A 12,209-nucleotide genomic window follows, 5' to 3' on the forward strand; every position below is an offset into this window, starting at 1 on the left:
TCTTTTAAATAGAATCAAATCGGTTATTTTAAAAATAATCGGTGACACCAGATTTATCAATTTTTTTTACCAATTAAAGTGGCCGAGGTGATAGCAAACAAGCCCCGAGCCATATAACGATTTAAAACATAAACAATGAGGTAAAAAATATTAATAAAAACCGGAAAGTCTGCAATCTTCCTAGTCCTAGAGCATGGCGAAGAAGCAAACCATCGGGGTCCCTTTGCCTAAACTTTAGCCATTATAGACGCAGATCTTGACTCCCATTCAGTCTTCTGTTCTAGTGGTGGGTGCATGCCGGCGAGCTGCTGCATCTCTTTATTGTGATCTTCGACTTCCGTTTTGACTGTTGGTCTTGGATTCTTGGAAGACTTTGACGTTTAGATCCTTGAATATTGTAGGTTCAGCTAGGAACGCTTGGGAAGAGGTCGGTCTTTGAGTTGTGTGCAGTTAGTGTGCATCAATTGAGTGAGGATTTTAGGGTTCTTAAAGTGGTTGTTTTAAGGCGGTAGATGAGATGTCTGGAGCAGCGCCGGCGCCGAAGCAGGATGAGCTAGTGCCGCATCCAGTGAAGGACCAGTTGAGTGTTGCCTACTGCATCAATAGCCCTCCGCCTTGGCGTAAGTTCTTCGTTTTTTTTCTTCCATGCTTCTTTGTTTCTAGCCATGCATTGCTTCGTTTCTTTCTTCTTCCCATCGAATAATTTCTGAGCATTCGTCGCCATCTTTTTTAGCATTTAGGACACTTGTTTTTACAGCTGATTTTTGTAATTGTATTATACTTGTGATAGCTGTCCCCAGTTCCTCTTTTTAAGATTTGACTTCTCTGAATCCCCTGATTCACGTCATCTTCCTCCAAGCTATCATTAATGCAATTAATGATGTTGCATATTTTCTTACAAACATCGTGTATTTACCAGTTTATCAAAATAATAATAATAATAATAATAATAATAAAGCAGATTTAATTCTCTGTATGCTTTTATCGTGTTTTTTTTTTTGCAGTTCACAATTTTCCAAGTTTTTATTACTGTAAAAGTGCTTTATTGTTTCCTCGTGTGGATTTTGGACGGATGATCTCTTCTCTCCCTTTTCATGTTTTTTGTTGTGTTGAATTGATTTTTATAACTAATTGATTGAATAAAGATATGGATGATTTCTAAAGTGAATAAAAAATTAATGTATAAGATTATTCAAATTATAAGGGTTGATCTAGAATTTCTGGAACAGCAAGCTCCACAGACGCAATACCTAAACACTAACTCGATTATGTGTAAGTGTTAATTCTTGTGAGACAATTAGAGGATGTGAAATTGGTTGAGAATTTGGGTAAATTTCTGAAATTAGGCTGCAATTGGAGGGATGGGAATTAATTAAATCTCAAAATTATTAAGAATTAATTAATTAAGCCTTTTCTTAGTGCTACACAATCCAAGGAAACATAAAAAATGCTATAAAAATGCTAGAAATCAATGTCAACCAATGTTGTAGTAATAGTCTAGATCTCAAATCTCATATGCATGTGGATTTGGAGGCATGCAAAATGCTGCAGTCACCTGCATTTTTTTGTCACCAAGTTGCATTTTTTGCATTGACACAAAAAGCACATTGGTTTGTCTTGCGAGGAAACAACAATAGCAAAGAACCATATAAATGTGGCATTCCTAATGCACCTTGAATCACAACATTCAAATTGTGTTGAATCGTCTAGAGAGGCTAGGGGGGTTGAATAAGCTTTGTTTGTAGCTCATTCTTATTCCTACAAGGTGTGAACAAAAACTAAAACAACAAAAGAAATAAGAACAAGAAGGCAAACGGATCTAGACACGAGTATTTTAATGTGGTTCAATAGTCCCTAGCCCTATTCCAAAGCCTATAATCCTTTTGATGGATCACTCCTCGAATGCACCACTATTTTTCTTCTTCTTAGCCAACAATATGAGGTGGAGAAATCTCTTATAACATCTCTTTACAAGATGTAGAATTTGAGCACAAGAGATTACAAATAAGAGTACAATAGGAGAACAAGAGTATTGAACACGAATGAGTCTACAGGTTCTCTCCCCTTTGTCTTCCCGAGCTGTCATAAACCCATAGCTTCAAGTTTGAATTCTATCTTCGAAATCACCTTGCCTTTCTTGTTGATAAGTCAATTGCTCATTTGTCATCAATCGGCTAGTTAGTTGATTTGACAACTAACAATTATCAGTTAGTTAACACCATCAATCAACTACTTAGCTCGTCATCTTGATTGTCATCTTCTAATACGTAAGCTTTTCAACTTGTTACCTTTGAGCATCAATTGATTAGTTCTTCAGTCTATGCGATTGATTTTTCTGTTCAGATGATTGATGGCTTAGCAGTTGGTTAAGTCAACTGTTTGGAATTGAAATATACAGTATCTCTGTTTGATTCTGAGTTAATTCAGTCATTAACACATCAGTTGACTTTGAATTCTCAAATGAGTTGACTCCTTCTCTAACTCTAGTCTTTTCTAAGGCTAAGTTCACACCTTAGTTTAATCACTTTCTAGTGTAGATGGATACTTAAACTCTTCGTTATAGAGTTTACCTTCGTGCTAAGAGGCTCTCTAAACCTTCGAGACTTCGTCGTGACAAGAAGCTCCTTACTTCTGGACTTCTATGCCTAGAAGCATCTTGCCTCCTGGACTTCATTGTTCCTAGCATCCGATCTCCCTGATCTACTAGAATTTCATGCCTTAATATCTAATCTCTTTAACTTTCTGGGATTTTGTTTTGCTCAGTGTTTATATCTGACAAATTGTTTTTCCTTATGCCAAGTTTTCAATCTTTGTCGACCTACTTGGACTTTCATTCATTCACCTGCAACACATGTCAAATTTCTTGCACTTGCACACTTGACACGCACATATGACATCAACAATTATCTCCCTAATTTAAACTTTGTAACATCAAAATGACATACCATTGCTCCAAGAAATTGTATCTAAAGAAAACTTTGATTACAGTGCCAATGTTGAAATTGCATTTTGGTGCTTGTGCTCATTCATGTTTTCTCGAACAAGACACAATAAAATAAATGAATTTGAGATAGCCACATGTGAAATAGAACATTGGATATGATTCATTTAAACAACAAATTCTAATGCTTGCACAACCAGAACAGTACTCTTGAGTACTATGTATTTTTTTAATTTTATTAATAAATTAATAAAATTTATTTAGAAAAGGACACAACTCGTGAATTTGTGTCTTTTCACTCCTTACAAGAAACCACTCCTATAAAAGGAACCTCAAAGTTTTGGGTAACTCATTCAATTCTCAATTAATGACCTTGGGTGGGGCAACATTGTCTTAAAAAAGAAAGGGTTTTCATAATCTCAACTTGACCTTACTCTCTCTTACTCAAAAGGGTGTTTATCGACATCCAAAGGGGTAATTCATTGACTAATGATATTAAGTTAGTGACTAACAAGATTAAATTACTGATGACACTATTGAAAGGGTACATCTACCACAAAAGAGGTGTTTGAACAACTAAAGGAGTGTGTTAAGATTTGTTATGTTGTTTACTTGTAGGCGCGGATGAGAGAAAGGATGAATTGCATATCCTTTCCTTTATTTACCTAGTGTAAAATAATGAGCGAATGAATTAAAAAATTCGTCGGGATTAGATTTTAGATATTTTTTTCTAGTCAAAATTAGATGGAATGAGCTTCCCGCCTCCCTTCTTCATCAACTTGCTTGAATTTCTCTCATGATGTTGTTGCTCGTAGTCAGCCTGGTGGTCTACCTCGTGGTTGCGAGTTGGTCCTCTTGTGGTCACAGACAACCTCACTTATGATCGAGGGCGGCCTCACTCGCAATTGTAACCCCATAGGCGGTCAGTTGCTGTTAGGACCAAAATAATTTAAATATCTCTACAATGGTATGATATTGTTCATTTTGGGTTTAAACTTTCATGGTTTTATTTTTGGGCTCTATCCAAAAGACCTTATACCAATAGAGATATCTTTTGCTTATAAATCTATGATATTTCTTATGTATTTTCAATGTGAGATTTTGTTTGTAACTTTACAATCGAACAATGCCCCCCCCCCCAAACAAAGGACCATAGGCTTCCCATGTCCGATCCTCAACCCACCATGAAGACCTGCCCCTTGGTCCACTCGACCTACTAGGACTTCCTTGCCTAGTTGCAACTAAGACTTCCTGCCTGGTGTCTGGTCCTCTTGATTCGAATACGGGAGCCCCCACTTCCTTTGTTCGAGGTAAATATTCTATTCACATGGCTTAATTAGACTATAGTTCTTGTGCACAGTCAGTGGTTAGATCTTCTAGCAGTCCGGGCTCTGATATTAATTATAGGATCAAAAGGAATTTAAATATCTCTACAATGGTATGATATTGTCCACTTTGGGTTTAAGCTCTTATGGTTTTGTTTTTTGGGCTCTATCCAAAAAGCCTCATATCAATGGAGATATCTTTCCCTTATAAATCTATAATCTTTCTCATGTATTTTCAATATGGGACTTTGTTTGTAACCTTGTAACCCAACAATTGCGACCTCACCGAAGTCTCCTATTTTCATTATTTTTCTTTCCCACCCCCTTCCTTCCTCTTTTCCTTTCCTATTTCTTTCCTTTTCCCTAGGGATTATTTTCTTCCTTGGATTCTTTCCCTTCTTCAATCTGCACCTCATAGTAAACAACACATAAAGGGACAAGATTCTCATCACCTTATTGATGGCCCATTAGTTCGAGCCATCAACTAACTGATGAAATGACTGATTTGTAGGAATCTCTTGAACATATCTCATTAATTGAGATAAATTTTAACAAAACTTTTAAGACAATATCTACAAATATAATGGTTGTGGGTCTCACTTCTATTGGAGAGAAATTGGAGAAATTCTCTAGAATTGACTTTATGTAGTGACAATAAAAAATGTTTTACTTAAAAAAATATGTAACTGGTTAGGTTTGTTGGATCGTGATAGACGAAAGAGAGGGGGTGTGGATCTCGTTCGTTTGAAACCTTTTCTTTTTGTAAAAATAGATCAAAGTAAATAGCAGCGAAAAATAAAAAACACCTTTGTTTTTACTTGGTTCGCAGTCCCATAACTACTACTTCAAGGCCCACGATCCTTAACCGCACTTGTTAGACGATCCACTAATAATAATTCGTACAAGTATGAATATAATGAATATGCAAGTATGAAAAGAATTTACTAATAACACAAGCATGAAGATTTAGCAAAGTTGTTGGAGAGCTTTTCGGAGCAGATATACACATCACTTGCACGAATAGTGACACAACAGAGATTGAATGAATCGGAGTGAAAAAGTTATTCTGGCTTGGAGCTTGAGATGTACTTTTATAAGAAGCGTTTGGTTGATCGAAAAAGCGTTCGGTCGACTGATCCTTTCGGTTGATAGATCTCCCTATTGATCGACTGATCACGCAGGCTTCCTTCTTTGCCGAGATTTGAACTTCGTGTCATTAATGCATTTATTGTTTAGTCGATCGAAAGATGTGATCGGTCGACCGATCACTGAAAATTCCTTCTTCATTGAGATCAAATATTCTACGTTTTTAATGTCATTTAATGTTCGGTCGACTGATCACCTTTATTAGTCAACCGATAAGCCTAAATACCAAAAGTATTATGTGCGATTTGAACTTTATGCCATATCAGCTTGGTTCAGTTGACTGTAGTTTCTATAAAACAGAGTTAGTCTGATATAACAATAATGTTCATGCAAAACAGAATTAACACATGACAGTAAGACCTTTCTTGATCTCAACTTGGAAACTTCCTGGTTTCTTTAGTTGGCTCAGCGACCTAGGATTTGTCTCTTCCTGGGATACGACCTTCCTATCACTCCACTCCAGTTGTTTAATTTAACTCGCTTGTCAAACATCGGGTCCTCCAGACTTGTTTGGACTTAACCTTAGCATCGAATCGGTTGCCAGGACTTCCACTTGACTCGATATCGGGTTCTCCAGATCTATCGAGTCTGCTTGCTAGATGTTAGGTCCACTTGACTCATTTGAACTTCTTGTTTGGTTCCATGATCTGCTACGACTTTCCTTGCCTAGTATCGAGTCCAGCTGACCTACTAGGGCTTTCCGAGTTGAGATTTGTTCGATCGACCGATCACTGAAAATCCCTTCTTCGCTGAGATCAAATTTTCTGTGTCATTAATGTCATTTAATGTTCTTTATCGGTCGATCGATAAGCCTGAATACCAAAAGTGCTTTGCGCGATCTGAAGTCTGTGCCATGTCAGCTTGGTTCGGTCGACCTATTTCTTCAGTTTTTGCAAAACAGAGTTAGTTTGATATAACAATAATATTCATACAAAACAGAGTTAGTTTGATATAATAATAATATTCGTACAAACAGAGTTAGCATAGTATGAAATAATACATTAGTAAGACAGTAAGACCTATCTTGATCTCAAGTTGGAAATCTCCCCGTTTCTTCAGTTGAATCAGCAACCTAGGATTTACCCCTTCCTAGGATACGACCTCCTTGTCACTCCACTCCAGTTGTTTCATTCAACTCGCCTGTCAAACATCGGGGTCCTCCAGAGTTGTTTGGACTTAACTGCTCAGCATCGGATCGGCTGCAAGGACTTCCACTTGACTCGATATCGGGTTCTCTAGAGCTATCGAGTCTACCTGCTAGTTGTCAGGTCCACTTGACCCATCTGAACTTCTTGCCTGGTTCCACGATCTACTAAGACTTCCCTTGATTAGTATCTTAGTTGAGCATCTTGCACATTGGATTAACTCATTAGATAATAATAAGATTTAACTTTGAACCTTTGACAATATCAAAACATAGATTCGATTATGGTGCTCGTTGCACCAACAAGGTTACCATCAAAAGATGCATCCAATGCATTTAAAGATTAACCTCAAGCGAAGGTAAAGTTGATCACGTAGAAAAAGATATTTTCTATGCAAGAACTGGATGCTCAAAAGGTTGGACAACGAACTATACTACGTATATACTGAAACCATTATGAAAAAGGCTTTGTGGGGGTCGTTAAACAAAAAACACAAAGCGCAGGAGGATGGTGACTTAAGTTGAACTATCTCAAGCAAAAAGAAAAGAGATAGGTTTCGAGGATCATCCAAATAAAGGAGATTACAATGTATCTATAAAGAAGACCAACAAAAGATTTCCAATGGAAGTGTGGACCCATTTGGACGAACTAATAACCAACAAGAAGAAAAGGAACCCTTACAATGGCCTAAAACAAAAGGCCAAGGGAACTTCTATTGTGGAAAACCTAACTATACAATCAACTCAAAGAAATAGAAAGTCTCAAAAAGAAAAAGCTTAAGGTTAGGTGCACCTTACCAAGACAAACTCCCTTACAACTAAGTGTTAGATCACATGCTCATTGCAGTGGTACTTGAAATCAATTTGGTTGATACCCTGAGACTAGTGGATCAACATTAGAAATGACATATATGTGCCAATAAAGTGATGTTCTCTTCCTCTACACTCTACGCTCTACATTCTTTTCTCTAAACAAGTTGTACATGGACAACTCATCTAAATCTAAGATCATAGGATTAGGAAGGATCATATTGAATATGTCCTTGGGAATAGAGCTAATGCTGGTTGATGTCTTGCACATTCCTAATATTTGAAAGAACGTGACATTGGGATTGCTGCTAATTAAGAGAGATATCACGCTAGTGTTTAAGGCTGACAAGGTTGTCTTACAAAGAACAAAGAATTTGTAGTGATAGAATACCTAAAGAGATGGATATTCAATTGAATACAGCCCTTGTAAAATAAGTTCATGTAAACAAGAGGTGGAAATAAGCCTTCATCACTTTTGTCAATGATTGTATGACATACTATTATGTGTACTTGCTAAGAAGTAAGGATTAAGTCCTTGAAATGTTTAAACATTACAAGAGTGAAGTTGAAAATTAACTTAGCAAAATCATCAAAATTATCCATAGTGATCGAGGAGAATATAGGGCATTGTTTGAGGAATTTTGCTCTAAGATGCATGCCCTTCACCAAATGACTGCATTCTATTCATCTCAATTTTAGGGTAAGTATGGACTTTAAAGTAGAAACCTTTAGCTTAATAATAAAAATAAAACTATAAATTAAAGCAAAGAGAGTTTCAAAATGATGAGTTTGAGTATTTTTAGTAATCTTTATGAGCTCTTCTTGGTACCATATTTATAGCCTTTAACTTAGCTTCACTTGAGTATGAAAATAGCTACTTTGCACGAAAGCAATTAACTCTTACTTTAATAAGTTGACTAAAGCTAGCAGCCTTTTGCACAACAAAGAATACATTAGTTGGCTAAACTATTATTATATCAGGTAAGCCTTCTTACAGTCACAATCTTCCTTCTTTTTTCAGATCAACTATTTCCTAGTTGACTAACTTCATTTCTATCCACTCAACATTTAACAAAAATATTCTATTCGCAAGTTGAATTAGTTTGAGTTGACTCCCTTCTCGACTCACATACTAATTGATTGAATTCATCATTTAGTCAAATTGTTGATTAGAACCAATTCAAAGTATGAGTTTTTGCTAAAGTTAAGTTCCACCTAGACCTCAAATCACAATTTCACTCGACTCTTACAACTCACCAAGAGTTACCTACCGGGCGGCCTCACCTCCATAAATTCATTCTTTATAAGAAGTTTTGCCTCGGAGTACCTAATCAACCTACCTTGACCTATCGAGACTCTTATATTATTTAACTTTTTTTAAGGATGTAGTTTTAATTTCTAAAACTCTTTAGATTTTTTTTTTGCAAAACTACAATTAAAAACCTACAACCTTATTTCTTCTCCTCCTTCCCCACTGTGTTTTTCCATAACCCTAATCCTTTTCCTAAAAACCACAAACAATACTCACCATTGTCCTTCCCTTCTCCCATTTTCTTTTGTCCTAAACTCCTCCCCTCCTCACCTTGCCGACACCAACCATGTCATTGCTACTGCTGTTGTTGCCACGATGTGTTGCTGCCATCACCTTTTGTTGGAAATTTCCTTTAGTGAAGTGAGCAACAAGTAAAGCTCCTTAATCCGATTGTGTCATTGCCTACAATCCACCATCAAAAGATGTGTCGTATATGTAGAGGTGAACAACCCGCAATATATAAGAGTGAACGGCCCATATATATACATATATAGGGTGAATGACCCGAAATGCATCTTGCATAAAAATAAGGTAAACAACTCGCAATCCACCCAATGAGTAAAGCATCTTCTATAATATGACTAACACTTAGGAATGCATGAAAAGACTCAAGAGTCCTTTTTGAATGCGGAGCAAATGCTCTATAATCACATAAGTTTATTATATTTTTAATTTAACATAAATAATCTCACAACTCTTATAATTGTAGAACCAAAGCACTATAATACAAAGGGTACAATCATTTCATTGTTAATTCAATTGAGAAATATGTATCTTCTTACGAGCATGGAGCCATAACTCTCTCGTATTATTTATCTATATATGATTGGTCTAACATAAATAATTATGTTGATTGATCACTTGGGTTTCAATGATAGTCTAAGTGTTTTTTGGGAGGGACTACCCTAGGGTTCCTTACGTTTCATTTAAGTTTTGAGTTGGCTCTTTGTAATTTAATCATAAACTCCTAACAAAGTATCAATGAATTGATAAATGACTAGAACGTAAGAAAGACAAGCAAATTAAGAGACATTACCAAGCAATAGGAGTAAATATGAGTTTGCAATTAATTTTTTTTTTAACAAGGGTATAATTTAAATCTCAAGTAAATTATTATTTATTTTCTATCAATCATGCATTAAATTAATTTATTAAAAAAAGGAAGAACATACACTACAATTTATTTATCTAATCCTCATTTCATGATCACGCAATATGTAAATGATTTCCTTTTTTTAATGATATCGTAATTATCTAATAGCATTCATGTTGTATATTTAGTGATGCACAAGATAGTTATGGGAAAACATGTACTCGATTGCACTAAGGAGCTTTACTTGTTGCTCTCTTTGCTAAAGGAAATTTCTGCCGGAAGGCAGCAGCAACAATGTGTCATGGTAGTGGTGGCGACAACAGCAGCAACAATGCACTTGGTGTTGGCGAGGTGAGCATGGAAGAAGTTTAGGATGATAGAAGATAGGTGAGGAGGGGAAGGATGATGATGGATGGTGTTCGTGGTTTTTGGGAAAGGATTAGGGTTATGTCAAAACACGTAGTAGGGTAGGAGGAGAAGAAATAAGGCTATAAGTTTTTTAATTCCAGTTTTTTACATAATGTAACATCCTACTCCCCTAAAAATAAATTTGGTCCTCCAAATTTAATAGTTTACCTAAAGGAAAAATATGAGGAAATCATTCTTGCATATCTTCCACCCCTAGGTAACCTTCCTATTGGAGTGATGTTGCCAAACCACTTTCACTACATGCACCCTCTTCTTTCAATACTAGTGCTTCTTGTGTTCCAAGATGTGGGTTGGATGCTCCTCATCTGTAGTATCTAGATAAAGAGGTATCATCAAACTCTCTAGCACATGTGATAGATTGTGAACATATTTTTGCAGCATTGATATATGAAACACATTATGAGCTCCTGCTAGTGAAGGTGGTAAAGCAAGTCTATAAGCCACTAAGTGTACTCGTTCAAGAATCTAAAAGGGCCCAATAAATGTAGGAGCTAACTTTCCTTTTACCCCAAATCTCTTTACACCCTTAATGGGAGATACATGGAGGAACATGTGATCCTCCACTGAGAATTCTAGTTCTCTATGACTCTTGTCTGCATATCTTTTTTTGTCAGCTTTAAGCCATCAACAATCTTTGTCAAATTATCTTCACCATCTTTGCATCTTTCTGAATGCATTATGGACCAAGTAATTGACATTTGCCTACTTTATCACACAATAGGTGATCTATAATTTTGACTATATAATGCCTCAAAAGGAGTAATGTGAATAGAAAAATGAAAACTATTGTCATATGCGAACTCTACCAAATGTAAGTGGTCCTCCAAGCTTGCAAGAGATCCTCTAATATATGATTAACCATTCATTTGGGGGTGGAAAGCTGAAATATAACTACATGCCCAAAATCTTTTGTAAGTATTGCTAAAATTTAAACGTGAAGCGAGGGTCCTAATTGGATATGATGATAAATGGAATTCCATGTACTCTCACAATCTCTAGGTTATAAAGCTCAGCTAAGCAGCTCAGTAAAATGTGTGCTGATTTAGTTAATTGGTTTACAACTACCCGAATCGCATCATGATGCTTCTTGGATCTCAGTAGTCCAATAACAAAATCCATGGTGATGTGTTCTCATTTCCACTCAGGGATACAAATCTTTTGTATGAGTCTTGTAGGCCTATGATGTTCTTTCTTAATTTGTTGATAGACTAAACGAGGCACAAACTATACCATATTTCTTTTCATATTTTGCCACCAGTAGTCTTTCTTAAGGTCAATATACATTCTTGTCGTGCTGAGATGTACTACAAATCAGGATCAATGAGCTTCTTGTAAGAGTTGTTCCTTAACCACATGTGATTCCGGCAATGGGAACCATGTCTCAACTCTGCAACAATGGACTGGAGATACTCATCCTATAGCTGACACTCCTTGATCCGATCAACAAGTGGGGCTTTTGCAATGAGAATGATTAGGATGTCTTTTTGTGTATGGCTTACCTCAACTAAATCCAACTGCGGAATTTCATGGATCAAGTCTGTGACTTGTACTCTGCAATGGGCTAATACTCCTCTAGAATTTTGGCTTAATGCATCTACTACAATATGTCTTGCCAAGATGGTAATTTATAGTGCGGTCATAATCTTTAAGAATTCCATCCATCTTCTATGATGTAGATTTAACTCACTTCATATTCTTATGATCAATGAAAATTTTAAATGTAACAACATACAGATAATGACTTCATATTTTAAGAGAAAAAAATAATAGTTGCTAGCTCTAAGTCATGTATTGGATAGTTCCGCTTGTGGTCTTTCTGGAGGCATCCACTTGATCACATTGCATTGAAACTGCCCTTAACCTTTGGTTTGACACATTTGTGTAGAGAACAAATCCATCTTCGCTTGCAGGAATGATTAGGATGGGAGTAGTAACTAGTCTATGCTTGAGCTCTTAAAAACTATCTTCACATGCTTTATTAGTATCATGGGATGGTCTTGCTCATATTT

General features: G+C 36.2%; 1 protein-coding gene across 2 annotated transcripts in view; it reads left to right on the forward strand.

The window, feature by feature from the left end:
* Positions 1–131: 131 nt before the first annotated feature.
* The window catches only part of LOC121984362 (nucleobase-ascorbate transporter 6-like), a 29,021-nt gene continuing 16,943 nt past the window's right edge, over positions 132–12,209 (forward strand). The window contains exons 1-2 of one of the 2 annotated variants that reach the window (XM_042537253.1): positions 132–286; positions 402–620. In XM_042537253.1, coding sequence (XP_042393187.1) covers positions 518–620 — 103 coding nt within the window. In that variant the 5' untranslated portion in view covers positions 132–286; positions 402–517. Of the gene's footprint in view, positions 324–401; positions 621–12,209 lie in introns of both variants that reach the window. The other variant, XM_042537254.1, reaches the window with a different exon arrangement.

Source organism: Zingiber officinale, chromosome 5B (assembly GCF_018446385.1).
Source record: "Zingiber officinale cultivar Zhangliang chromosome 5B, Zo_v1.1, whole genome shotgun sequence".
Classification (NCBI taxonomy): domain Eukaryota; kingdom Viridiplantae; phylum Streptophyta; class Magnoliopsida; order Zingiberales; family Zingiberaceae; genus Zingiber; species Zingiber officinale.